General features: G+C 50.3%; 2 protein-coding genes across 4 annotated transcripts in view; one reads left to right on the top strand and one right to left on the bottom strand.

Annotated features, from left to right (window-relative positions):
• The window catches only part of Rsph14 (radial spoke head 14 homolog), an 82,131-nt gene that overhangs the window by 40,539 nt on the left and 14,379 nt on the right, over positions 1 to 27,213 (top strand). The window lies entirely within an intron of this gene.
• Gnaz (G protein subunit alpha z) overlaps positions 1 to 27,213 on the bottom strand; it is a 53,627-nt gene that overhangs the window by 21,120 nt on the left and 5,294 nt on the right. Inside the window, exons 1-2 of one of the 2 annotated variants that reach the window (XM_047560105.1) lie at positions 8,115 to 8,221; positions 6,833 to 8,032 (exon numbers count right to left, since the gene is read on the bottom strand). In XM_047560105.1, the coding sequence (XP_047416061.1) occupies positions 6,833 to 7,555 (723 nt within the window). In that variant the 5' untranslated portion in view covers positions 7,556 to 8,032; positions 8,115 to 8,221. Of the gene's footprint in view, positions 1 to 6,832; positions 8,033 to 8,114; positions 8,222 to 27,213 lie in introns of those variants that run through there. The other variant, XM_047560104.1, reaches the window with a different exon arrangement.

The following is a 27,213-nucleotide window of genomic DNA, read 5'->3' as shown; positions in this document are numbered from 1 at the left end:
GGGGTGAAGCCTGGGCCTGAGCTTGGGTACTTGATTTTTAATACATCTCCCTGATCCCTACCCCAGCTACACCTGTGGTGGACTTTGGGTTCCTGACATGGCTTTTCCATTTATCCTTCTTTCCTTATCCTTATGAACTTAGCTCTGTCATTGAGTGTATCAGCTGCCCCTCTGTGGTAGTCAGTAATCTCCTGCTGTGTCACTATAGGCCAACCAGTAGATGCAGGCTATCACTGAACACAGCTGGGTAGCAGCTGGGCCACTAGCCTCATCAATCCATTTTTTACTCTGATGATGGATTTACATAGGGATGTCCATGGTGGTCCTTGGATCTCTCAGACTATTAACCCTACTAAGACAGGAGAATAGTCAGCTTGGGCTGTGGTACATGAGTGAGGCTTTCTTATAGTCAGGTTGGGGGTCAGTCTTTTGCCTAGCACTGATAAACTTTTTTTTTTTTCTTCCGGTGCTGGGGATTGAACCCAGGACCTTGTGCTTGCAAGGCAAGCACTCTACCAACTAAGCTATATCCCCAGCCCCACTGATAAACTTTTGAGGAAAGAGAGCAAGTGCCTCTTCTGCAAAGGAGGCACTGAGACCAGGGATTAAGGGTTAGCAGTGGCAGAGCCTCCCTCTTTCCAGTTTAGTGTGGGGCTGGAGCTGACTCATACCACCTTACCAGAGCTAATTTTTCAATCTCTAGGAAGTTTGTTAGCTGACATCATATTGACAGTGTCGAATCAGCCAGGTGGCAGTAATTATACCACAGAAATTGGCGAGTTCTACAAATCAGTCCCCCCATGCCACGCTGCCCTGACCAAAGCCAGTTGTTAAACATTTACCAGCACACCACAGGCAGTAAGTCCCTGGTAGGAAGAGCCTGTTCTAGGTCAGGCTTAATGGTGAATATTAGATTTACTATTTGCATCTTTTTTGAGAGCAGAACAGTGTCTTTGTCTTTCTTTCTTCCTTTGGACCCCTAACCACATGTATTATTTCTGTTCACATTTGTCCCACTTGAGAAAGGTGATTTGCCAAAGTGGCTCCATGCTTATTCTGGTCCTTACTTCTGCTCTCCTTGGGCAGGTTTAAGAGAATCCTACTGCACATAAAAGCAATCTCCAAGCTCAGAGTTTTGGTTTCTCTCTGTCACCAGTTACTATGAGACCATCTGCTCAAGTTGGGGGCCATCCTGTGTCCTCCATCTGAGAGAGAATAAGCCTTTTGACATTCTGGAAGCAGTCGCACCTTGTATGTGCAGTTGCCAGGCTCGATGAGTTCCCAGTCTAAGGACAGAGGATCATTTTTTCCTCCCAACTGGCCAGCAAAAACCTGTAGTAGCCTACAAGGACACCCTGTGAAGCAGCTGTCCAGGGCCAGAGAAGCCAGAAGGACCTCCTCTGCCCCAGAGACCAACCTGAAGGAGAAAAGAGGGCACAGACATCTGGAGCAGGGTCTGACTCTGTTGGGATGAAGGCAGGGTGGTGATCTCATCTAGACCTTACAGAATCTTGGTGCGACATGAGATCAGAGCGGGCTGCTAGATGATCAGTGCCCAGAGGAAGAAAAGTAACAGGCTCCTGGTGGGTAAGAGGTATGCCTTTCTGGCACAGTTTTAGCATTAGACACTATCATTGGAGCTATGCCCCAGACTGGTCAGGAACAGGAGGCAAAGTGGGGACAGGCTGTGTCAGGGCTCCCTGTGGTCCTACCACTGACTGGTGGTGGTGGTGGTAAGGGCCATCCCAGACACCCACAATGTGTCATGAACCCTGTTGTGACTGCCCTCTATTCTCCCTGAAGGGAGGCTGGTTACACAGGGATCCCCATGGTGGAACCCAATCTACACCCCCAAGGCCCTCTGTGGAGCACCCCTGCATCCATAGGATGTGGGGCTGGTAGGTAGGTAGGGGATCTCTGGAATCCCTAGAGAGCATTGCTGGGTCCTCCCTGAGAGCCAGATAGCCCTGAGTCATATAATGCAATCTCTGAGCCTCAGTTCCTCATTTGCAAAGCTGACTGGTTAAAGGCACTAAGGGACCTGTAAGGTTCCTTTCCATTCCAGGTCTGTGTATACCAGGGAGTGGGGAATCACCCACATCTGGCTGTTTCCCATTTGTAATCCTCTCCTTTGGCTGGATGAACCAGCTCCATTATCATCAAGTGGAGCTGGTCTTACTTCAGGTACCTTACATCTCCCTCAGCACCTTATTTCATGACACAGCTGTTTAAATTCCATTTTTAAAGCACTAAAACAACCTTCCTTTACAATCTGCATGACAACCACATTGCTAAGGTGGCAAGTACACACTACGTTTGCAGGATAGTCTCCCCAGGGGCATACACTCCCATTAGGGACAAGCACCCCTGGCTGCTGGTCAGTACTCTGGGACTACAGCTTTCCCCAAGCCTGCCCACCTCCTTCCCACTCCACAGTGCCTGCTGAGTACCTATTAGTACCAGGGCCTCTGCCCAGAGCACAGACTGTGTGGGGGGGTACCAGTAGATCCTCAGCATGCATAGGGCTGCTGATCTGCAGTAGGAGGGAAGGGCTGCCCAGGGGCCTAGGGCCCCAGGACCATTGCTCAAGGAAGCCAATACTCAGAGCTAGGCAGAGGCCACCTGTCTGGAGTCTGGATGCTGTAGCATCCACCACTTGCAGCATTTGACTCCCACCAATGGCAATGAATATTCTTGTATCCTGCTGTCCTCTCCTTGACGCATGTTGGCTAGATGTCTCTTGGATAAATGGTGGGGCAGGAGGCCTCCCATGGTGTTTGTGGTGGCCAAGTCTGCCAAGTGGCTACCACTGGTTCTAGATTAAAGCAAAATGGGTTGTCCCTCAGAATTGTGCCTTCTGGCTCTGGAAGGAAAAAGCAGGTGTCCCTGGGAAGCATGAGGGTTTGTGGAAATAAAGTAGTGGCTGTGTTGGTACAACTGTCCCCTGCCCCTCAAGCTCTTTGTGTTGCTGTTAGAATCAGGCTCATGCTCAAGCCCAGGGTCATGCACAGCAGGCACACAGCAGGCACACAATGGGCTTGCCACAGGGCTGGGAATGCTGACAGCTCCACCAGGAAATGGGCAGCAAGCTCCCTGTAGGTTTCCACATAAGAACATTTGACACTTTACAACCAGGCCTTTTAATCTGCCCTTTCTAAAGGATTCATCCACCATTAAGCAGCCAGCAAAGTTCATCAGCTGATCTGCAGGGGCAGAGGTTGGGCAGCAAGCACCTGCCTCCCCACTTCCCTGAGGTTCTCACCAAGTATGCTCTGGGTCCTGTCTAATGTATAAGGTACTTCTGACAGGGGAGTGAGGACACATTTCCTGCTGGTCACGGGAATGGTCATCTCTCCATATGGGCTGCTAAGGTGCCAGTATTTCCCTTGTCCACAGTCCTCCTGAGGTCACAGAGTGACCTATCTCTGTCAACTGACCTTATATAAATGCAGTAAGGAGGAAAGGCAGAGTCCCTGTGCTGGGCCTGGCTGAGTGAGTGACAGCAGGTCCTTGGGTCTCTCAGGGGCTGTCCTCATGTGGGAGAAAGCATTAGGGGTGGAAGCTAGCCAGCACCACTCTGCACTTGAGCTTTGGTGCCTCTGCCTGTGACAGAAGTAACAGGTGCTGCTGCTTCATGGGATCAGTCAGGGAATGTTGTGCCTGAGAAAAATCCTCACACTGTCCTGTGTTTTGGCCTCTGGTTCCATCTGGGGGGATACAAAGTGGGATACTAGAGGCCCACCTAGCTTTGGAGCCCAGGTACCTACCAGGATTACAAGGGGGACAAGGTCTCAATCAGTCCTGGCACCTATCAAATCTTCCTGGAGAAAAGGGTGGAATTGTGGCCAAGGGCAGGTATGGTTCCCTGTTTGTGTTTTTTTGCCACAGTTCATGGGTGGTTGGGAATCCGTCTGCCCTTGCCTCCAGGGTGCTACCCTGTGCTTGCTGCAGCCCTCACAACCAGAAGCCCAGAGATGCTGACACTCTCCTTGGCAACGTGCTGACGCAGGAGCCAGCAGGCAAGCTGGAGGGGGGGGCCTGTGGTTCCTTCACCAGGCATGGGGGCAGGGGGTACCACCAGTCTCCATCAGAGGGAAAACAATGCCTCTGAGATGAGCAGGGAAGGAGTGCTCTGGAGGGGCTGTGTCCAGAGCCTTGGCACTGGGCCCAGAGGTTCATTCGGCTTTTGCAAAATTAGCATGGCTCATTTTTGGCTGACTTGCCTTTGCTGGGGCTCAAAGGACAGTTCAGGGCATTCCAGGAGGCAGAGGGTGGCAGGCCTGTTTTAGTCTCTGTGCCGGTGGAGCAAGCCCTGGCTCGGCTGGAGAGAGGTAAGCAGTCCTCATTGCCCGCACCACCCCGTGGCAGCCAGCTGGAGGAATCAGGGGAGGGTATTGTCTTTCCTCAGCAGCCTGTTTGTTTTCTATCCCCAGATATTACTGGTGGAGCATGAAAGGTCAGATCCATTTGGAATCCAGTGAATTTCCAGTTTTGCTTGGGTTTCTCATCAAGAATTTCCTTTTCTGGTGAACAATCACTTCCCCAGGCCTGTGGAGACCAGGGTGGTAGTGGTGGTGGTGGTGGCTGCAGGCCCAGCTGCCAGCCCCTTTATTTAGAAAATTCCCTGAACACACCAGAGCCTGGTTCTTCCACAAAGCAAGCTCAAGCCTCACAGAGATCCCCATGGGGGCAGGGCTGGAAGAAGGCTAGAGATCAGGGCCCCACCCAGGCCTCCCAGGGCCTGCCCCCAGGAGCTTGGTGGCTTGTGAGCAGTGACCCACCCTGCAATAAATGACTCAATGGAGAAGTGTGCAGGCACCAGATGGGGTCAAGGAAGGCCTCCTAAAGGAGTGTCACTTGAGATGAGTCCTGAAGGATAGGGGGAAGGGGACAGGGATGGTCATGGGCTTAAGTCTGGGCAAAGCAGTGCTATGACAGCAAAAGAAGTTGTAAATGGCCGGAGCAGAGACAGCAGAGAGAGGCACCAAGGCAGTAGGCATGGGCCAGGTGAAGCAAGAAGGGTATGGGGTAGGCAACTATCTGGTTTTGGGCCTGTCTTTTGAGGTCACTGGGGCCTCCTCCTTGTTGACAGGTTTGGAGAGCAGAGGTGACAACTAGTCTTCCATGAAAGTTAGAGCCTAGGCATCCTGCTTCCTGGGTGCAGGCACATCTGTGGGCACAGCCAAAGGAGGGGTATTGGAGCCAGGCCAGCCCTAAGGGAATTTGCCATGCCCACCCTGGAGATGATGGATGAGACAGCCCCTAGACACATATCTGGAAGGCTTTTGAGCAGAGTTTCTTGTCAGCTCCAGGAAAGAGCAGAAGTTACCTGGGGCAGAGAGCCAACAGCCTAAGCCTGTGTGACAAGCAGCTGCAGTGAGGCCAGCAGACCTCCCATGACACTCCTTCTAGCCCAGCTCAGGCACTTCACTTTGCCTCACAGCCTGGTCAACCCCAAGCCCTCTATTCACAGGAATATTTTATAAACAAAGCTTGACCTCACTCATTAGCTGGGATGTCACTTTTATCCAGAACCACATATAATGCTAAAGTGGGGGCAGCCAGAGGAGTAAAAGGGGTTAGAAGATCCAAAGACCACTCACTCACTGAACAGGGAAGACCATAGGCCACAAGCCTCCTGTGAACCTGGCATCTATAGCTCCTCACCCCAGCCACTAAAGCCCATCAACGCCTGGATACAGTGATGGGAATACCCCTAGATGCATGAAGAGGAGGGAAAGGAGGTGAATCCTGCCTCCTGCCTACATGCCCACCTGACAAAGAGGCATCAGACCTTCTGTGCCGAGAAAAATGTTCAGGAATTCAGCCCTGTGGCCATACCCTGGAGTCTTCCATGAACTCACTTGGAAGCCCTAACTCACAGGCCCTAAGTTGGAACCCTTGGATAAACCCAAAGAATAAAGCTGTCACACCTGCCTTAATAAAACCAGATGAAGAAAGGAACTCCATCCTTGCAACTGACCCTGGAGGCCCAGTGCTTCAACATGGATAGATTAGAACTTTATCTCCCAGCATGATGGAGGTTCCATGTCAACAAGGTCCCCTCATCAGTATCATCATTACCCCCTAAGCCCCAGGGCAACCACAGCTCCATTCAGGGCTCCTTGAGAGACTATCCCCACCTTCCACCCCTGACTCAAAGGCCTGTCTCCTTCCCTCTCTCTCTTTTTTTTCTTTCTTCAATACTGGGATTGAACCCAGGGTTGCACACACGCTAGGCAAAGCCCGCTACCACTAAGCTACATCCTTAAAGGCCTTTTTCTCATAAGGAATCTGTCCTTTAGAGAAAGGTCTTTGCTTAGTGTCTCGGGTACGATCTGTTCACTGCACTGAGGTGGGAGTGACCTTGGAACCACAAGGGCAGTGCAATCTGCAGCACTGAGAGGTTGGCTATAGCTGATTACGGGGGCGATATCCCTGCTGGGTGTGTTGCCCTTTGTGCAACCCAAGGGTCTGTCAGAGCATGGTCACCTAGGTCAAAGTGATTCTCCTCAGGCCAGGGAAGCTGCAAAAAGCTGGTCTTAAGGGAACCTTTGAGGGCCTAACATGATCTTGCTTGCCAGGAATCACTCTAGGGCTGACAACCTGGCAGCAGAAGTAACCCTAAGGTTCTGCATTGCCCACAACACCCACCATATTCTACAGTGCATTTCCTGAAGACAGAAAAGAGGGACACGCATGCCCCCATCTCATTAGAGCAGACACATGAGGCTAGATCAGTTCTACTGACCAAAGCCTCTCCCTGCCCACATGAGTTCACCTGCTTCCCTGGACAGCAGGAATAAGCAGTGGAAACTTGGGCCCCACTCACCGTCTGGTTATCCTCATAGAGCTTCAGGTCATAGCCACTAAGCTCCACACAGAAGATGATGGCAGTGACACCCTCGAAACAGTGGATCCATTTTTTGCGCTCTGACCTCTGTCCGCCCACATCTACCATCTTGAATGTGAGCTCCTTGAAGGTGAACTTGTTCTCTACGATGCCTGTGGTCATGTCCCGGGAACGTAGGATGTCCTCAACAGTGGGAATATAGTCAGGTGCAGCAATGCGCTCCAGGTCATTCAGGTAGTAGGCTGCATTGTCCTCCAGGTGGTACTCACTAGAGCGGCCAAAGCAGGCCTGTGCCCCAGGATCAGCCCACAGCCGCCGCATGACACCCAGCAGCTCAGGTGTGATCTCACCCTTGCTCTCTGCGGGGCCTGTCAGTGCAAACAGCTGCACAGCATCATAAGCACGGTCAGGATTGTGGAAGTCTATCTTGAGGGCAGCCAGGGCCCGGATGATGCGGGTCAGTGAGTCAATGGCGTTGTAGATGATGAGGGGCTTATACTCCTTGCAGGCCTCCAGGTTGAAGCCGCCGCTGTGGATGATCTTCATCTGCTTAACGATGGTGCTCTTGCCTGAGTTGCTGGTACCCAGCAGGAGCAGCTTGATTTCACGGCGCTGCCTCTGGCTCTCTGAGCGCAGGTGGCGGTCGATTCTCCGGGACCGCCGCGCCGCCTCTTTTTCCTCTGAGCTTTGCCGACATCCCATGGTCCGGCAGCAGAAGGCCCAGACGTGGGGCACGGGATAGGTGCCTCTCCCTCTTGCCACCAAGTAGGGATGGCTGCAGTGAGGAATGTGAGACGTGGGCTGATGCACCCAGCAGACAAGAGTCAGCTACCCTGGGAAGTTTAGCACTTGCTGTGGGGCCAGGCCATGTCACACTGCAGCCCCTGCCCCAGTGCCTCCTTTCCAGCTGGCATGGCGCTCGTAGCAGCGGGGCGGTGGCCGCACCTCTCCTCTAGTGACACTCCACCTCCCTTGTCAGCAGCGTGGCCTGATTTGCCGTAGTCATTCCCTGTCCTCGGCCACGGTGGGAAGCCGTCTGCTTGCGTCTGCCTAGTCTGCTGCCGTCTGGTTGCTGGTTGCTGTGGCGATGCTGCTAAGCTCGGCTGGAGGGCCCTGCACTCCCTGTGGCCCCCCTGCCTCAGGCTGCTCCGGTTCCCAGCAGCGCATCCGGCCCTTTACCTGCCAAACAGACAACAGCATGAGCCACCCACCACTCCTCCCAGCCCCACCTCAGGCTGGATAGGGAAAGGTAATAACTCACTGGGCCTTAGAAAACGCGGGAATAATCCATCGACTCCCTTCTCCTCTGGAGTGTTGCAGGTTTAGAGCCCAAATCACTGCAAAACAAACATGTCTGGCTGATGCCTGCCCTACTCCTCTCTTGGTTGGTCCAATTTGTCTGAAGCCAGGTGCACAAGGGAGAGGAGTGAGGTGTGCAAGGCCTCTACCAACCTGTACCACTGGACACAACTAACCTCACCTTCTCTTAATCTCTGCGTCTGACTAGGATTCAATAATATGATCCTACTGTGATGCCCCTCTGGTGTTCTATTCTCCAACGGTACCAATGGAGTTTAACCCTATCCTATTTTATAGTAGGGTCCTGGCTGTAGCCCTGCCTTGAAGAGGTGCAGGCTCCCTTAACCTGGGAAAACTGGACGCCTCCCTGTCTTTCACCTCCTCATGCAGGGGCTGGGTCACCTCTCCTCTCATAGAGCAGGACATGTGCCAGGAGAGATGTCTGGCCATTTCCTTCCCTCATGGGTACTCTGTGGCACCAACCCTGGAAGTGGGCAGATGGTCATGGACCAAACCAAGGGAGGCTGCAGACTACAGGGGTAATGCAGGGTGCCTAAGTAGACAGTGGCTTGGGGAGGAATAGGCAAAGGCCACCTTACTTCTGGTTGGGTGAGGGAGGTTTGGATGGAGGCATAGGTCAGGGTCTAGAAAGTGGGCAGGATCTGCAAAACAGGACAATATGTTGAAGTCTTGTTGGGGAAGGCCAGGGTACCTCCCAATGACGGTGGGAATCACTGAGTCCAGGCTATGCAGGGTAGCCTAAAAGCCCCTCAAGTCTCAGGTGGAATCTTTCTTTCACTGACCCTGACTGGGCCTGGACTGTAGCACCCTGTTGAAAGCAGGGGGAGGGGCAAACCCCAAAACATTCCTGTGACCTGTTGGGTAGCTGGGCCAGTCTCCCTCTACAAGGGAGTTCAGGCTTCTGACCCTGACTGGGAGTCCAGGGAAGCACCTGCCATAGCATAATTCCTTCCTCAGCCATTCTGCCATAACCAGCATTCACTCCTCTAATATCCCTTGTTCCCCTATGATAAGCTCTGAGGCGGGAAGGCTTGGGACAGACAGACCCTGCTAGCCAAGGACCTACTCCTTGGCTACTCCTGTCGCCACTCCTAGGTGTGTACAGTTTCCAAAATTCAACCTGCCCTACCCCCCAGTTGCCTTTGCTTTCCCAACCTTCCCTGCTCCAGGACCTACAGAAAATGGCACTCCATTCTCCCATTAGCTGTACCTTTCCCTGTCCTCAATCCCTCACAGATATTCCACCACTAGTCCCAGGGATCCTGCTCTAAATCAAGACCTGGGTTGCCCAGTCTTTTCCTGGGCCAAGATTCTGGCCTCTCTTGGTGGTGTGGCCCCCTATCCTGTCTGGTTCCCTGGGCTAACCTGCCTCCAACAGTATCTCTGATGCCTTATCTCTCCTTGGGTCAAACCTCTGTGTCTCCCCACTGCTATCAGGGTGTGTCCCATACTCCACACCTTCCTTGGCCTCTCACTAGCGGTGTGGCATCAGGCATGTTATTCTATATCTCTGAATCTATGTCCCTCACCAATCACAGGTATCTGCAAGGAGTAATGCATCTAGCACAGAGCCTGGCACTCTGCAAATGGCAGTCAGTAGCAGTCACTATCCCACTGTCCCTGCCACTATGAGCATTATCTCACCCCATTGTTGCCTCTTTGGCCAGGTTCCATCCCCTGCCCTGCCCTCTCCTCACTGCTGCCTCCATAGAATCCCCCAGCTAGCAAGTGACCTGCATGACTTTGTGTGCTGATGCAGCCTCTTCCCTGATTGGGGGTTCCAGTTGAGCAGGGCCCATCCTGGCCTTGCCCCCACCATGAAAGTGCAGGGCTCTGCATGTGGTGGGCCCTTGATAGGTGCTAGGGATGAAAGGAAGAAAGAAAGGAAAGCGAGGTTGAGTAACATTCCCATATTTCTGCAGTCCTACCAGTCAGGCAGCCGTAAAGAAGAGTGTACCATAGAACACCCTAAAAGCATCTCTGCTGAGAGCAGTGATTAAAAATGAGGCTGAATCCCAATGAGGTTGAAATTATGCCTGAGAATGGAATCCTCAACATGTACCTTCAGATGGCACAGAGAGCTCTAGGAGCACCTGCTTGAGTGTAATACATGTAGGGTGTACATGTGCTAGAATGTACATGCATGCACACACTATGTAAGCAGAGGTCTGGGAGTTAGTTCTTTAGCAACAATGAGTTCAGGGTTGTGGAATCTCAGGAGAATTTTTTCTCTTTTGTATTTTATTGTACCTCCTATATTTCCTTCAATGAACTTATATTAGGAAAAGGTTTGTAAACAAATGTAATGGCATTGATAACCCCTGTCTTTAATCACATCTGCTTAAAGCTTTGCTGTGGAGTGTCAGCAAATAAAGGTCAAGAAACCCTGTGGTTACTCTTTTGTCCCTGCTAATGACCTGACCCCACCTGACAACCACTTGATTTGGGTGTGAGCAGACCTCAGCCTGCTATGCTACTGGGAGCACCAGGCCCTTCCTGCCAGTGCCTATTCCAGCATGATTGTCAATACCCTCCCCTTGGGAGAGGCCTGCCTGGGGATGTCCCTATCATCACCATTTTTTTCAATTCAATGTTTTAAAATCTGAGATACAGCCAGGCTTGAAATGATGAATCCTCCTTCAGTTGGTCAGTGTTGGGCAAAGATTGCCCAGAAAACAGGTTTCTCCCAAATGAACCTCTCAAGCTGTTTGTTGCTACCCAAGAAAAGCAGGCTTGTGGCTGCCCTTGGAACACACTGCAGTGACATGGTCTAGTCCAGGCAGGTAACATGTAAGCTTCAGAACTGGGATTCCTGGGGGTCAGGTGAGGCAGTACTTTGCCTTGGTGTAGAACTGCACCTGAACAAACTAGGACCCTGGCCAGTTTCTGGCAGTACATAATTTCTCATCTCAGATTCCCACCAAACCCCCACCCAAATGTGGGCCCAGCATAGGCTGTTCTCTGCAGAGCTCATTCTATCACCCTGACTCTCCTAGGGCTGCTGCATCTGCAGCACCTCTTGCCTGGCTTCTAGCTACTCTTCACAGGTCAGCATATATGTGGTACCTCCCCGCCATCAGTGGGGTGCTTCTACCTTCCCCCTTCTGTACCCCTTGCTGCTGGAACTTCTCTGTTCCAGCATCTGTTCTACCTTTCTGGTCCTTACCTACAGGTTGGGATTTCCTTAAAAGTGAAGAGGCCATGTGGTACAGGAAGAGAGGTAGGCCTTTGGGCAGATGATATTCTTAGTGGTCTCTAGTTCTATGAGCTGGGCAAGTACCTGTACAGGTCATGCAAAGGCCCTGTGGTGTATGTGTATTAGGGATGGCAGAGATGAACCATAGTGACTACAGAACGGTAGTCTGAGTGGCTGGGCATGAGGAAGACAGAGGTACAAGGTAAGAGGAAAGGGCAGGGCATCAAAGAGAAAGAGCAAGCCACTGAAGGGGTTAACAAACGTGTGCAGGTGCATGTTTGCGACAGTGACAGGGACACACCTCTGGGTGTGCATATGCAGGTCCATGCCCCTATATATATGTGGATGCATGTGTGTGGACCCATCTGAATGTGTCTGTGCAAGCTGCATGTGTACCAGGGCAGATGTGTGTCCTGAGAGCAGAGGTGGCTATGAAGGGGAGGGACTGGTACAGTAAGTGGGGTCAAGAAGATGAGTCAGGGGTTCTCTGTTATACTTACTGAGTTGTGGCTTTGAGATTGACACTTGGTGGAGGTGGGGACATGGCACTGCTGAGCAAAGCAGATGAAGTCCCAGTTCCCGAGTTTGCTCAGGTGGGGACAGTAGAAGCCAGACCACCGACAGTATATAAACAGTGAATAACAAAGGGTGCCAAATTTTATAGTAGAAATGGAGCTCCAGAGAAGGAGGGCCACAGGTGGGGCAGTGTAGGCTGCAAGTATGCTAAGGCAAGTGGGGTGAGGCTCCCAACAGGTGAGAGAGAGGACTACAAACAGGTGGTAAAGAAGGCAGACGGGTATGCAGGTGAGGATGAGGGAACTGCTGGTGTGAAGAGCCTAAGATGGGAATGGGACTGGCCAGTCTGAAGGATAGGGAAGACAGCTAGTGCTGAGGTTACCTGGTAAATCAGGGTTTGAGCAAGGAGTACCTCAGTGGCTGCCGGGGTAAGGCTAGACTGGCTCCTGCACAAAGACATCAGGTGAGAGGGTAGCACTGTGGGTGAGGGCTGAGTCTGGGAGAGGATGTAGCAGACAGATGTGGTAGGTAGCTACAGGAGGCACAGGCTGTAGGATGGGTAGCGCCTGGTAATGGAGGGGTGACTGAGTGAGAGCAGGGAGGTGTTCAGGGCATCCTGGGACCAGTCAGCAGGATGGGAGTAGAGGCCATTCATGGAGAGGATATTCTGGAGGAAGTGGCAGGTGACGGCAAAGTTGTCAGCTGTCTCTGCAGTGTGGGACTCTGTTCTGCTGTGACGGGCTCAGTACGGGAATGATTAATCACTGAGTACTAGCCAGCCCTACCCCTGTTCCACAGCAGTAGAGCTTCTGGCACATAAAGCATGATGAATTCACCAGGCCTGAGTCTGCAGGCCCCCTGCCTCCTCCCTAGAAGTTTTGGGACATTAGCTGCCCTTGACCTATGGCTCTTGACAAATTCTATCCTGACCTCTGAGAGGCCTCCTTAACTCATCTACCAAAGGTTGCCACTGCAATACCCAAACCCTAAGCCCTCTCAGGGATCCCTCTCCTGAAAGCTCCTCACTGCCTGTGGTCTCAAGGCCAGACTCTTCAGCACACACAGGGAATATCTCTTTAAATATCCTCCCTGCTTGCCCCTCAGGCCTCTGACCCTGGTCCTTGTTTACTTCTGGCAGGCTGGCCTGCCCTCACATCATGCTGACCATTCCCCAGACAGGGCCCTCTCCAGGCTGCTCCTGGAATAGATGTGGGGTGACAACCCTGAACCAAGGCAGGACATGGCTGTGGAGGGAGTCTCAGAGTCTTTGCATCATGGATGCCCTCCATAATGGTTGCCACTGCTCTCCCCATGACCTGTCCCCACCTGGAGCCTCAGTCCTCACTAGGCACACAACTCTGGCAACACAACACCCATGCCCATGGCTGTCTATACCTACCAGGACAGGGCTGGGCTGTGGGAACAGTTGCTAACCTATCCCATATCCCTATCCCAACCTCTCCCCCAAAAGCCTCTCCCAGGGCCACTTTGCAACAGCCAGCCTAGTCAGCCCCTGAAGTGGGAGAAGGCAGCCCAAAGCCAAGGTCATTGGGTATCACTGCCCAAGCCAAGCTAAGCCAGTGAACTTTTGGGTAGAATGGCTTATCAGCTTATAGGCCAGGTTCCCTCACTATGTGCCCCACTTCCTTGGGGACAAGCACCCCAGACCCTCACTCGCCAGACCCTGGATGCCTGCTGCCCTCCCTTCTGGCTTCCCAGAAAGCTTATTCCACACTGAGCCTGGGCCACTAGAAAGAGTGAACCAGGAAGGGCTGATGATTCCACACACAGGCCCACCTCAGGGAGGTAGTTTAGATTAAGGAGATATGCCAGTACTTGGACTGTGAATGAACAAAGAAGCATGGTCATATCTCTGAGGCCCACAGAGATCATTCAGATGGCCAACCCTGCTAGGGACAATGGTTAGGACCCCAAGAAGTGGTGGGTGGCCAGGTAACAAGGCCAGCAAGGTAGTGAGAGGCCATACCCCCAGCACAATGATGGGCTCCCAACTTTCCAACTGCTTTAAACCTTTGGGAATTCCCACTCTGCCCTCAGCCAAGGCCCTGACCTGGAGTGTGTCAAGCCCCAGTGCAAGGGATCAGCAGTGCTTGTGGTTCCAGGCTTGGGGGTGGCAGAAGGAGGCATGGCCCTCATCATGGACTGATGAGCCCTTTCCAACCCAAGAGAGCTGCCCTGGACTACCTGTACATACCTGCCCCTGGCCCTGCCCTTGACTACCCCTTGGAGGCTGAACTGCTCAGTAAGCCCTAAATGGGGTTATGACTCAGCAGTGCTCACGCCCTGGCAGTGGTGGCCCTTCTACCTGCCAGCTCTACCCTGGAGCCCAACGGCTGTTCTGTGATGACCTGGAGAGAATAGAGGAAGGCGGGTCTGGTGGCAGCAGATGGAGCTCACCGTGTCTGTGATTACAGGCCCTTCCTTAAACAAAGATGTCAGGCAGAGTGGGGAGGGCTCCATTCCAGAGTCAGTCAGTGTCTCATGGTTTACAGGAACTAGCAGGAGGGGTGCATGTGGGGCTCCCTGAACCTACACATGAGGCATGTGCTGATCTCAGGTTGCTTAAATCACTAGTCTCAAGGTACTTCCCATGCCTCCCATGCCAGCATGAGAACCTGCAGGCCCAAGCATATTCATGATATTTCCATCTCCTTCTTTTAAAGAGCAGGTCTTCTCCTCTGCTCTCTGGACCCACTGTCCCCTAGTTGGCTCTCACTGTGGCTCTATTTTAGAAATCGAAGGTCCGGAAAAGACGGTGCCTGTGGCTGCCACTGATAATCAGTTTCCTTCCCTCTAAATAACGAAACATTTTCCACTGCCCTTCTATGCCTGGCTTACTGGCATTGTGTTCTCTGCTTTCAGCTGACGTACTGAATGTTTCTCTCCTGCCCAGGCGTTTTAGCCACCATTAGGTTTTCTCAGAGCCAGGCCTGGACCCACAGGAATCTTCTCCACTGTGATGGTTCCTTGGTGGTCTCTGAGGAGCCAGGTGTCCTTTGTGCTTCCAACCTCTTCTGTCACTTCTAATTTCCCTTCCCTATCAACCCATACTCTTTTCAGGGTGAAGGGAACTCCACAAATGCCAAGACATTAACTGGGGGTTTTACCTCTCTGATCAGATTCCCATGGCAATCTGGTCCCACACATCATTATAATGGTTTAGTCACAGTCCAGGGTTCTGGCATACTCTTCATGGAGGTGTTTCCACATGTGTTCTTGGATGATTAAGGACAGCTGTAGGTTGGACTCAGGGGAGAATCTATTCCATGGAAACTGGGTATGGTAGGGTCAGGGAGAAGGCTACAGATCCCAGTCATAGCTTGGTTGTGCTTTCCATGTCTAAAGCATGTGTCTTTGGGCCACTGGGGTCACCATGAGGAGGAAGGTACACAGGAAGCCTGGGCCCGAAGGCCCAAGGCTAGAGATGCTGGGGACAATTGTACTTTCATCCCACATCTGTTTGCTCCTGGCTGCTGTGGCATTGGCCTATGCTGGCACACATGTTATCTTGCATGATAGGCTTGGGAGGTGGCTATAACTTTGCAGATATAGAAACCAAGATTTAAAGAGAGGAGGGGATTTCCTTAGGGTTGCCCAGTTGAGTCTATAAGGTTCAACTTCCATCAAGCTCTCCACCTCTTGGCACCCTGACATCACAGCCTAACATGGCTACATCTGGGTATTACCTGCTGCTATTTACTCAATGTTTTTCTTTAAATGGATTCACTCTTTTACTTAAATAACTGTACTTTAAAAAGAACTTCACATCTTGACTTTAAATGGAAAGCCAGAATCACTTACCACAGACAAAAGTAATCTAAAATATAGAATAGCATAAAGGAATTGCTTTTGCTGCTAGTTAGGGACTGATGTCTGCACAAGGGCCAGGTAAGGTCACTCTCTGTTTGTTAAACAGTGGATATTAGAGCCTGCTGGAGGTTGTGAGACCCATACTGGCCAAAACTGAATTTTTCTCCTTGAAGGAAAAGGGTTGAGAAAGAAATAAAAGGATTACCACCTTCACAGGAAGGGTTAGTTCTGTTCATGGCTATATACTCAGGCCACCTTGTATGGTCTAGGTAGCTGCCCAGTTCCCTGCTGAGTTTGCTTGTTTGTTTGTTTGTTTTTTGTGGTGCTGGGGATTGAACCCAGGGCCTGTACATGCAAGGCAAGCACTCTACCAAGTGATCTATCCCTAGCCCAACACCCCTACTGAGAAGCTGGGCTTTATCCTACTATCTTCTGGGGACACAGATGGGGTACACAGGACGCCTAGGTTCAGAACCTCTCTTTGCTATGACACCCAGGGATGGGGCTCTTGGTCTATGATGTCAACACAGTATTTCTTGTTCTTAGGTCAGAGGTACCTCTTGTCTCAGAAAAGTGGGTCAACCCCATCCTAGCTCAGTTCCACTTGCTTTTTCAGTAGGACACTCTCCATCACTTCACCCATTCTCCTGAATAATTCAGTGCATGTGCCTGGCCCTGAGGTTAACCAACCTTAGATCCCTGTGGGCAAAATGATCTATCAGCCCTCTGTAATCAATATTCTCTCAGAATACAGCTGCAATACAGAATGAAACTAAACCCATATCTCTCACCATACACGAAACTAAACTCAAAATGGATTAAGGACCTCGGAATCAGACCAGAGACCTTGCATCTTATAGAAGAAAAAGTAGGTCCAGAGCTTCAACATGTCAGCTTAGGACCAGACTTCCTCAACAGGACTCTCATAGCACAAGAAATAAAAGCAAGAATTAATAAGTTGGATAGATTCAAACTAAAAAGCTTTCTCTCAGCAAAGGAAACTATCAGCAATGCGAAGAAAGAGCCTACAGAGTGGGAGAAAATCTTTGCCAATCATACTTCAGATAGAGCACTAATCTCCAGAATCTATAAAGAACTCAAAAAACTCTACACCAAGAATGCAAATAATCCAATCGACAAATGGGCTAAGGAAATGAATAGACAGTTCACAGAAGAAGATCTACAAGCAATCAACAAACATATGGAAAAATGTTCAACATCTCTAGTAATAAGAGAAATGCAAATCAAAACCACCCTAAGATTCCATCTCACTCCAGTTAGAATGGCGATTATCAAGAATACAAGCAACAACAGGTGTTGGCGAGGATGTGGGGAGAAAGGTACACTCATACATTGCTGGTGGGGCTGCAAATTAGTGCTGCCACTCTGGAAAGCAGTGTGGAGAATCCTTAGAAAACTTGGAATGGAATCACCATTTGACCCAGCTATCCCACTCCTTGGCCTATACCCAAAGGACTTAAAATCAGCATATTACAGAGATACAGTCACATCAATGTTCATAGCTGCTCAGTTCACAATAGCCAGATTGTGGAACCAACCTAGATGTCCTTCAATTGATGAATGGATAAAGAAAATGTGGTATATATATATACAATGGAATATTACTCAGCCATAAAGAATGATAAAATTATGGCATTTGCAGGCAAATGGATGAAACTGGAGAATATCATGCTAAGTGAGATAAGCCAATCTCAAAAAACCAAGGGAAGAATGATATCGCTAATAAGTGGATGATGACACATAATGGGGGGTGGGAGGGGTTAGTGTTAGGGTTAGGGTTAGGTTTAGGGAGTGGGGCAAGAATGGAGGAAGGAAGGACTGTATAGAGGGAAAAGAGGGGTGGGAGGGGTGGGGGGGAAGGGAAAAATAACAGAATGAATCAAACAACATTACCCTATGTAAATTTATGATTACACAAATGGTATGCCTTTACGCCATGTACAAACAGAAAAAAAAAAAAGAATACAGCTGCAATGTGTGCCACCCTGCTCAGGGAAGGGGCACATGGTGGGGGGCAATCTGAGTCTATGCATTAGGGAGATTGTATTCTGGTTAAGAAGACCATAAGTAAATAATAGAGCCAGGACATTACGGATAAAGACCAACTCTGTGGAGACAGACATACAGCAAAAGATATAGAATAGCACAGTCCTCACTGGTGAGGACACAAAGAGCCTAGACAACTCCCAGAGCAGACCCCAGACAGGGAAGATGGGAATTCTGTAAGCTTCCTGTGACTCATGGCAGCCTGGTGGGGGGATCCCAAAAACCATGTTCATCCCTCTGAGTAGGGAGTTCCAAGTCTGAGTGTTGTCCCTGAGAAAGCTCAGGGGCTCTGGAGGAGGCTTCCTACTTGGGGGATGAGGCTCTTACCTGGTGCAGGTGGCTGGTGTGGATGGGCTGAGCACCCTTGGACAGGGCTGTACAGGGGATCCAGGACAGGACAGGGGTACCAGGAGTCCTGGAGCAGCAGTTTTCCTGGATTAAGGAGAAGCACTTCCATCCTACAATGTGTGATGTCATTCAGACATGCATTGTGAGGGTAGAACACAAAACCAGTGTGTGCTGGTGTGAGCTGTGCTGGAATCCATACCCATGTTCATTTTGGAGGTGGGGACATATATGCCTTGCTTTTCCAGTTTGGCCATTTGCAATGTCCTCACTGAATGGATGGCTGTCCAGTTTTCCACTGAGCCTCTGGGTGAAAGGCAGGACTGCCATTTCTCTCAAGACCACATCCCAGTACTGAGCAGTGCCAGCAAGGAGCAGATGTTCAGTGTCAAGAATATAGTTACATGTATGCACACTGCCTTTTGGCTCTCCCTGTGCCTCTTCACCTGCTCAGTGTCACTGTCTTCAGGAAGGGCCTGAGGGTTTTAGGTTTTTGATATTGCACATATTTTGGGACTAAAAAGCCACATCTTTCTGAGGGGATAAAAACCCCTGTTTGCCCTGATGCCAATGATAATGGACAAGGAATGGGGGCAGGCTACACTCCTAGGAATTGCCCTTTGGGGAAAGACAGTCTGCACACCCTTCCCCTTCCTTCCTGGTTCCTGCTTCCCTGGCTACATCTCTCATCTCCCATGCCCACAGTATCCTGCTTCATCCCATCTGGCTGAAAAGTCCCCCTTTCCAACAGCCTAGGGAAAGTCTCCTTCTCTGAGCCTAGTGGACTCACTCTGCACTCATCACTCAGTCCCATGTAACTTTGAACCAACTGTGGTGTGTGGCTGGGTCAGTGGTGGGACTTGATCTCACCCTGGGAAGAGAAGGCAGGGATGCCCACACAGTGGCCCTTCCCAGTCTTGGGGCTTCTGGCTCCTCCAGCAGAGTTCTCCCTGACTGCACTCTGTGTGTGTGTGTGGTTTCTTCAGGTTACCCACTGCAGGTTGGTCTGGGTTCCTATCCTTCCCTCCCGCAGTTGCCAGCTCTATTTCCCTCAAAGCAGGTGTTGTGTGAAAGATTTGCAGAGCAGATGGATGGGTAGATGGATGAACATCAAAAAATGTTTGTAAAAGAGCTCAGAAGCTTCCCCAGCACTTCCTTTGAGCACATTACCTAATGTGACCTCTTCTAAATGCCTTTGGCAGAGGGGTCACAATGCAGTGCGTACTAAAACTTAGGCCCTGAGGTCTCAGTTAACCCATGAACAGCTCTTGGAGCCCTCATGCTCCTGGGATTCTGGGACCCAGCTCTGTTGGGATACTTGGGGTCCCGCTGTCTGCCTGCCTCCATGCCCAGGCTTCCTTTGGTCCCCTTGTTCCTCTCCTCAAATACTCCTCAAATGGGTATCATACCCACCACTCCAAGAACTGTAGGCCAGTCCCTTATAGACTCCAAACTCAGCTGTTTCTAGCTCCTTCTCCTATGTGGGACAAGAGTCCTCCTCCTGAAGCTTCTGCTAACCTCTGCACTCACTCTCCCACCATCCTGGAGCCTTCCTTGCAGGAGATTCTTGCTGCCTACTCCCATCCCAGTCAGATCCATCCCCTTTGCAAACACCTTCTTGACCATTTCACGCCTTGCTAAATAAGATGGGAGCCTTTGGGAGCAAGGACAGGGGCAGTGTGGACTCTGCATGCAGCACACCCTGGGCTAGGGCCTTAACAGCCTCAGCTCTGGATAAATCAGTCTGCTAGTCCTTTTGTGGCCCTTGCCCCACATCCTTCCATTCTATAAAGTCCCACATTTTCCTTCCCTGCAAGTTGTCCCTGCACTCTCCCACTGGGGTGTTCTGGGAGCTCTAAGAACCCTTTTCCTCTTAGGGAGAGGAAAGGAATTTCCAGGTTGGCCTGTCCTGGGAGTTCTGCTATGTTGCCAAGCAGCTCCCTCCTATTTTCAGCCTCTGTGGTCTTATCTCTGCTGCAGACCATGGCTTACAACTTTTTTAAGTAGATGGTCTCCCCCCATGCAAAATCCAAACAACAATAACAACTCACAATCAAAAAAATCAACTGCAGATTCCAACATTATTATAGATATGTTTCTAATATCCATTAATGACCGAAAGTAGTTATCAAAGTTTGGGCTGCTAGCTGGCTGGCCTACTGAAAAGTGAGTTACAGCAGGAAGTCCTAGGAAATGATACATAAGTACTTTAAAACAGATGCCCATACAGTCACATGCCAAGGTCTGGAGAGGGCTGAGATCTTTTCCTGGAGTATAGGTTCACATTCTGATATTGCTAGCCCTGTCCTTGTTTAAACCACAGCACACCTTGTGTAATATCCAATTTACTTTTTCCACCAGCGAGGTGGCCAAGTATTCAGAATCGAAATCCTAGGTTTTTAAGACTTCTTATTCCCAAATTTCTGTCTCACCCACATCAAACTGACCATAGCTTCTGAGGCTTTCCGAAGCATCCACTTTGATTTCCATAGAAGCCCTCTTTATGCTCATTTTCTATCAGTTTATGTAATATTCAAGGACGTAATTATAGTGAGGACAAATTGTATCAACAGGTTTGAGACAAACACAGCCAACTCATAGGGTTATGAGCAGAAATGCTCAGGGGTGTTCAGCCTACCACTGACATAGGCCAGCATGCTTTACAGCAAGAATGGAGAGCACCCATTTATCCAGTAAGTGCTGATGACACAGAGAAAAGGGGTTTTTGCTCGCCAAGCTTTCTGTAATGCTTGTAAATGACTCTGCATTTCATTTATCACACAAGCTCCCCCAAACATTTGAAAAATGATAGCATGTGCATGTGTAAGATATTACTGATTCTGGCTTGGGAACATGTGACTTTGTGTTTGTGGGTTCTTTGTAATCACTCCGTGATCACTAGGGCCCAGACCACTGAGTTAGCTTCTCCATGCTGCCTGCACAACCTGTGGTCTGGCACTGCAGGCTGGCAGTAGGTCTCCCCTTAAAAGCAGGTTCCCTTTCTTTGCCTCCTGTAAGTTCCCTGCTTATTTTGAAGCTAGAGCCCAAATGGATGGTAGGAAGGACTAGGGTTAGTGTTCCCCCATTTACAGACAGGCTCCAACCCAACTAATGGCTCTGCCCTAGTTGGGCAGGTCACAGCCTATCAGGGTCCCTCTGCTAAAAGATGGTATAAGATGACCACGAGGCCCTTCCCTGTGACTCTGTGCTGTCTTAGCTCTGGTAGCCCTCCACGGTATGTCCAGTCTTCTGGCCTACAGCCAACAAGGCTCAGTAGATGAGAAGTGACAATACTACCGGAGGAGCAGGTACTTATGAGGCAATGGAGCCAGATGACTCTCTGAGCCAGAAGTAAATAAATAAATTAAAATGGAAAGATTCTACCTATGATGGGAGCTATTATGGGGAGGAGGGAAATGACAGTCAAGAGAAGAGGTAAGGAGCTTCAAAGGGAGTCAAAGCAGTTGCTGCCTAGGGCAGCTGTGGTCCCAGGATCCCCCAGCCCTGGTTTCCCTAAGGAAGGTTAATTGCTGACCTTCAATCAGGCTCCTCAGCTGGGTGGAAAGTCTGATTTCACCATTCTGGGTCTCTGTAATTTCCTGTCCTTGCCTCTGAGTGTGATATCCCTGGCCCCCAAACCATGGTTGGACTCTCTCTGGTGAAAATTCCATGGGATCAGATGAGTGACAACTCCTTCCCAGGCCTTTTCCTGTTTCTCTGTAGCCCCTTTCCTTTTCTCCTACCTGGAAGGTAAGCAGCACCTCCTGTTTATCCATTCCCCCTTTTCTTCCTTATTCTGGCCCACAGCCTGCTTCCTGTCTCCTAAACTCATACTCATGTACTAAGACCAGCTCATGCAGGTCACCAGTCAGGAAATCAGAGGCTCTCAGAAAAATGCAGATTCCCCCCACCCTCTGTCTCAGGAAGGGCCCAGGAATATGCATTTTGTCAAGCATTGTAAGTCCTCCTGAGGCCAGCAGCCTGGGAATCTGCTTCAGGTGACTCTCAGGAGCTAATACCAGTCCTTTTGCCTGTGATAGGCCACCACCAGGAGTGTCCAAGTCTGCAGCTGCTGCTGAACCCATCCAATCAGGTTCTCAAAGAAGAGGCAGAAGTTGAGCAGAAAATGTTGTACCTATGATCAATGGAGGCAGAGCATTCAGGAGAAACCCACAGAAGAGAGAAGAATGCAGGAAAGGCAAGGGAAGAAGCTAAGTACAGTGAGATTCCAGCCATAAAGAAGCCCTGGTTAGACCCCACAGGCAGCTCAGGAGGCAGAAGGACTTCACAGTTGTCCCATCTTGAGGGAAGTTCATCTCTAGGATAGGAGGTACCAAAGCCTTGAGGGCAGATGTCCAGTGAGGGGTGCAACTGTGAACTACTGGACTGCGGCTGGTGACAGTACACTGACAGGAAGGGGTCCTGGGGTACTATGGCAACCATAACATGCCTGGAACACCTTCCCTCTACCTTCTTCCTTTCTAATAGGGTCTGGAGCCTCAGGTCAGGACTGGGCTTGGTTGGTCTCAGGGGAGCCATCAGTAGACCTTCTATTCTGTCCATAATCCGACTATTTGAGTCCACCATGTTCAGCCCCTCCTCTGGACTGTAGCAGTCACTGATCTATCTCCTTGCTGTCCCCAGTCCCCTGTAGGTGGTACTCTACCAGCAGACAGGAGGGCTTCTCATAAAAACAAGGTAGGGCACATCTCTTTTGTGCTTAGAAGTTTTCTGTCCCTTGGCATCTCAATTCAGAGATAGGGTCACAGTTCTTCCACGGTCCCAGAGCTATGGAACCAGTCCAGCTTCTCCAACCACCTCCCACTATGCTCTCTACTTCCAGAATCCTGCCACACTGGTCCCTTGCTGACTTCCCTGCTGACTCTCCAGCACACATGGCTCACTCTCAACTCAGGGCCTTTGCACCAGCTGTTCCTTCCATCTAGAAAGTTTTGTCCAGAGTCAAGTGGCTCATTACCCCCAATCCAATTGCTCAGATGTATCCCCCTCAGGAGGCTATGCTGCTTATCCTATTTATGACAACCCCAACCTATGCCACATAACTTGGTCCACGATGTCTTAGCCCACATCACTGTCCTTCTCTAACATGCTGCTACATCACTCACGGCACTATCCCCTTCCGAATTATGCTCATAACAATATGAATACCACTGGGGGAGGGGCTGCTGTTTGCTCCCTGACACATCCCACATGTCTACAAGGACCTGGCATCAAGCAGGTACTGTGAAATCAAGCCCAACCTCTTGTAGTGATTGAATGAGAGAGGGGTTAACTTGGTGAAGGGAGGGGACAGCTGGGGATGTCTGAACAATCTTCTGAAAAGGTTCTTGGCCTTCCCGTGGATAGATAGTGGATGGATGGCTAGCTGACCCTGATGTTGCCCCACTGCTAAGCTCCCAGGTTCAGGATGTTGCCTCATCTTATAAATTCCTTGGGGCTGGATTTCTGTTGCTGTATGGAAAATGTACCTATATCCCTGCCTCCTTAAGAGGCCCTAGCCCTGCTGCTTTCTTGTGCCAGTGACAGGGACATTTCCCAAAAGCCTGGCCTGCCAGAGTCTGAGATTAAAGTCCATCCTTCTGCCCCAGAACACACCCAGAGACCAAGGCCAAATAGTGTGTATAGGGGGCGAGTTCAGTCAAAGAAACCCAGGAACTAAGTAGGGATGAGCGTGCTGGCATGGCCAGAACGCTCCCTGGAAAAGGTGAGTAGAACTGGGAGAATAAGAGCGATTTCATCAGTGCCTCCTTGCAGTCCCTTCCACAGGGCAGGGCAGAGCTGGGAATGTGCGTGTGTGCATGGTGTTATCGTAGAGGAAATCGATGCCTGGCACCAGCCCAGTGTTTAAGGGAAATGAATAGATTTTGGCCGAGGACAAAGAGAGTTTGATTAATCAGAAATTGGATAATGGAGGCAACACTCTAATTATTTTTCTTCCTAGCATTTTATCGAGAAATATGTTTGCACAGCATTATCAGAGGTAACAGAGTGGGTGAGGGGGGCAATCACAATGGAGGAAACCCTGGCTTAGGGATAGGCCACCCACACCCACGCTAACAGGCTAACAGGAATGGCAGGCCAGACAGCCAGGGTCCTTGGTAGCCAGTCCACAGGGTCATAGGAAGCAAGAAGGGTGGGTGGTGCAGGCTTGCTGAGGCAACTAAGGCCAGAGAAGGGAAGGAGAGAGGCACAAGGGTAGGCTTTCAGTCAGCATGAAGTCCCCACCCTCATGATCCTCCCTCTAGCCTGTCCTGTCCATTCAACCCCAGCTCATCAGGCAGGAGCACCAGCCCCCCATGGGACAACTACCAGCTCTGGTCAAGTTGCCTTTCCCATGGTTCAGAGCATGCTGGAGCCAGAACAAGGGGATAGGTGCCTAGTTCTTCAACACTTTGTCAAGGAGGGTCTTCACAGCAGCCCCCATTGCAATTTAAAATGTTTTCTCATTTTCATACCTAGTGAAACCTGATGGACCCCTCTACAGTCAAGGTCAGACAGGAGCACTGGGCTCTCCACAGGATACAGAGCCTAGGTCTCTCATACCTTAGCCCCCCTCCCCCTAGTCACTCTGCTCCCTACTCCAATGTTGTCCCCACTCTTGCAACACCTACAACACAAACCAGACAGTTTTGTACTCTTCTGTGATCATCCTATTTATACAGATAGGCAGGCTTCTTGGGGTTTCTTGCTGGAATAAAACTCAGTGCAAGATTTATAACCAGGAGGAGACTCCTGAGTCTTCAAAGCTTAGTGGTTCAATCTCTGTCTTACTCATTCACTTGCTCATTCATTAATTCAGTGTGTAGAGAGAGGCTACTATGGGCCAGGCATGGGACTGGACCCAGGGCACTGAAGGGAGCAAGGTGTCAGCTGAGATGGGAACAGACATCCAACAATGATCCAAGCTGCTTGACACTCCAGATGCCAGTTGGGGAAGTATTGAGGAAAAAGGAGAGTACTCACGTAATAGGGGTGTCAGGTCAGTGTTCCCAAGGAATGAGAAATAGGAATGAATTGAGGCTGCTAGGCAAGAAGAGTAGTACAGTAGTGAGATTGGTTAGTTGCTGGCAAACATGTCTTAATCCTGTCTCCTAGACCCATTGCAGCTATCACTACTCAGCCATGACTGCTTTCCCTCTGAGCCACAACACAACCTTTGAATTCTCTTTTTAGCACAGTGTGCTTTGGGTGGTTACTCCAAATCTGGAATAAGAATTGAGAACTATATGCACTCTTGACTAGCCCAGAGCCTCTGATTTAAAGGTGAAGAAGCCTGGGGGTACAGCTCAGTGGCAGAGTACTTGCCTAGTACGCAAAATTCCCTGGGTTCAAGCCCCAGCACTGAATGAATGAGTAAACAAATGTGAAGAAACTGAGGCTCATAGACTGAAAAGGACTCACCAGGGTCATCTTTACAGTCAAAACCAGGTCTTGGGCCTTGCCCTGCACTGAGCTGTCCTGCTTCCCTGACTGACAGGCTGTTCCCTGAATCTGGGGCACAGGGGTTACCTGGAAAGGCTATTTGGCTCTCACCACATTCCTTTACTTCCATCAGGATCTTGTATCATCTTTTTAGGACATTTTCCCATAAACATGCCTATGTGAATTCCCCCAACATCTGAATAAGGCCCCACTAAGTCACACAATGTACTGAAGGGCCAAGTGTCAATCTGAAGTGTCTGATTCAATGTGAGATACAGGAATCCACCTCGCTCACTCCAGAGTGAACCATGATCCAGCTTGACATGGTCTAATCAGTGTCTATGTGTGGGGATGTTTGCACTAGGTGGTCAAATCTAAGGCAAAAGTCATACCTCTCTGGAGCAGAAGGTTGAGGTAAAAGCAGCAGTTATCTAACATGAAAGCACAAGTCAGTTCATTCCCCCTCCATGACTTCCTGGGTGCTGGCTAGGGCACACTGGCTTTGGAAGCTGGTTCTCAGAGGTTAACACAGCTAAGTCCTTACCTCACAGAGCTTACATTCAGGTCCAGGAAAAAGATAATAAAAAAATAAAGTAGGGAGTAGTTTAGACTGTGGCTAGTGCCAAGGGGAAAAAGAGCAGCAGGAAAGGGGCACAGAAGCCATGTGGGTGGTGACATAAACACTGTTCTAGAGAGAGGGTCTCAAGTGAACATGAAGTTGAAAGACCTGGAGACCCTCCTTTGTGTGTGGCCTTGTCTGAGAACCATGAATGAGAAGAGAGAGCAGCTGTGAAGACCAGCTGGCACTGCAGAGAAATCTGGCCTTTAACACTGACACACAGAGAAACAACTGAGCAGTCAGAGGGGAGCAATTTTGGGCAGAAACCAAAGAAGTGCAAAGATGGATGGTGAGGAACCAAGCTCCCATGTCATGCTACCATCGGCCCAGTCTGGCAAAGAAAGCCTTCAGGGTCCAACAGGGAGGGAATACTGGTGTTGACACAGAAGGGGCCTCACGGCCTGTGTGCTTCAATCTTCACTTTAGAGAAAAGGAAATGAGGCCCAAAGAGGTGAAGTATCAGTCCTAGGGCACACAGCTACAGGTCAGCCCAGTCCCTGAACTGCTTTCACCACACAGGATTGTGGAGTTAGAATGGAAAGGGATGGATGGAAAAGGTCCAGGGTTTTCTGTAGCCCACCAGCCTGCCCAGAACATAGCCAAAACCTAAGAGTTTATAGCAGCAACCATGCCCACTCTAGGTCAGTAGGTCACTAGACCTCATCCACTATCCTTCTTGGGACCAACTAGGGATAGAGCCAGGCCACAGAGGAGGAAGCTGGGCCACTCTGGGCTGATAAGAATCCTCTGGTTTCTAGATAACTTCCAATAAGTCTGACGCCTAGACCCACTAAGGCACTGAGAAAAGTCAATTCACCTCTCCAGATCTGTCTTGTTGACTGTAAAAATGAGGTAAAAACAGGTCCCTTCTCTGCAGCATTGGTTGTGGGAGGATAAGGTGAACCCTGGTCCCCTGCAAGGAACATGGCTATGAAATCCAGGGTAGATTCTATGTGCCCTTCTTGTAAACACTTGAATCTGGGCTCTGGGGAAAACATGCACATTAGTCCATACTCCCTCACC

The sequence above is a fragment of the Sciurus carolinensis genome, chromosome 8 (assembly GCF_902686445.1).
Source record: "Sciurus carolinensis chromosome 8, mSciCar1.2, whole genome shotgun sequence".
Lineage (NCBI taxonomy): Eukaryota > Metazoa > Chordata > Mammalia > Rodentia > Sciuridae > Sciurus > Sciurus carolinensis.
This window is presented reverse-complemented; position numbering and strand designations above follow the sequence as displayed.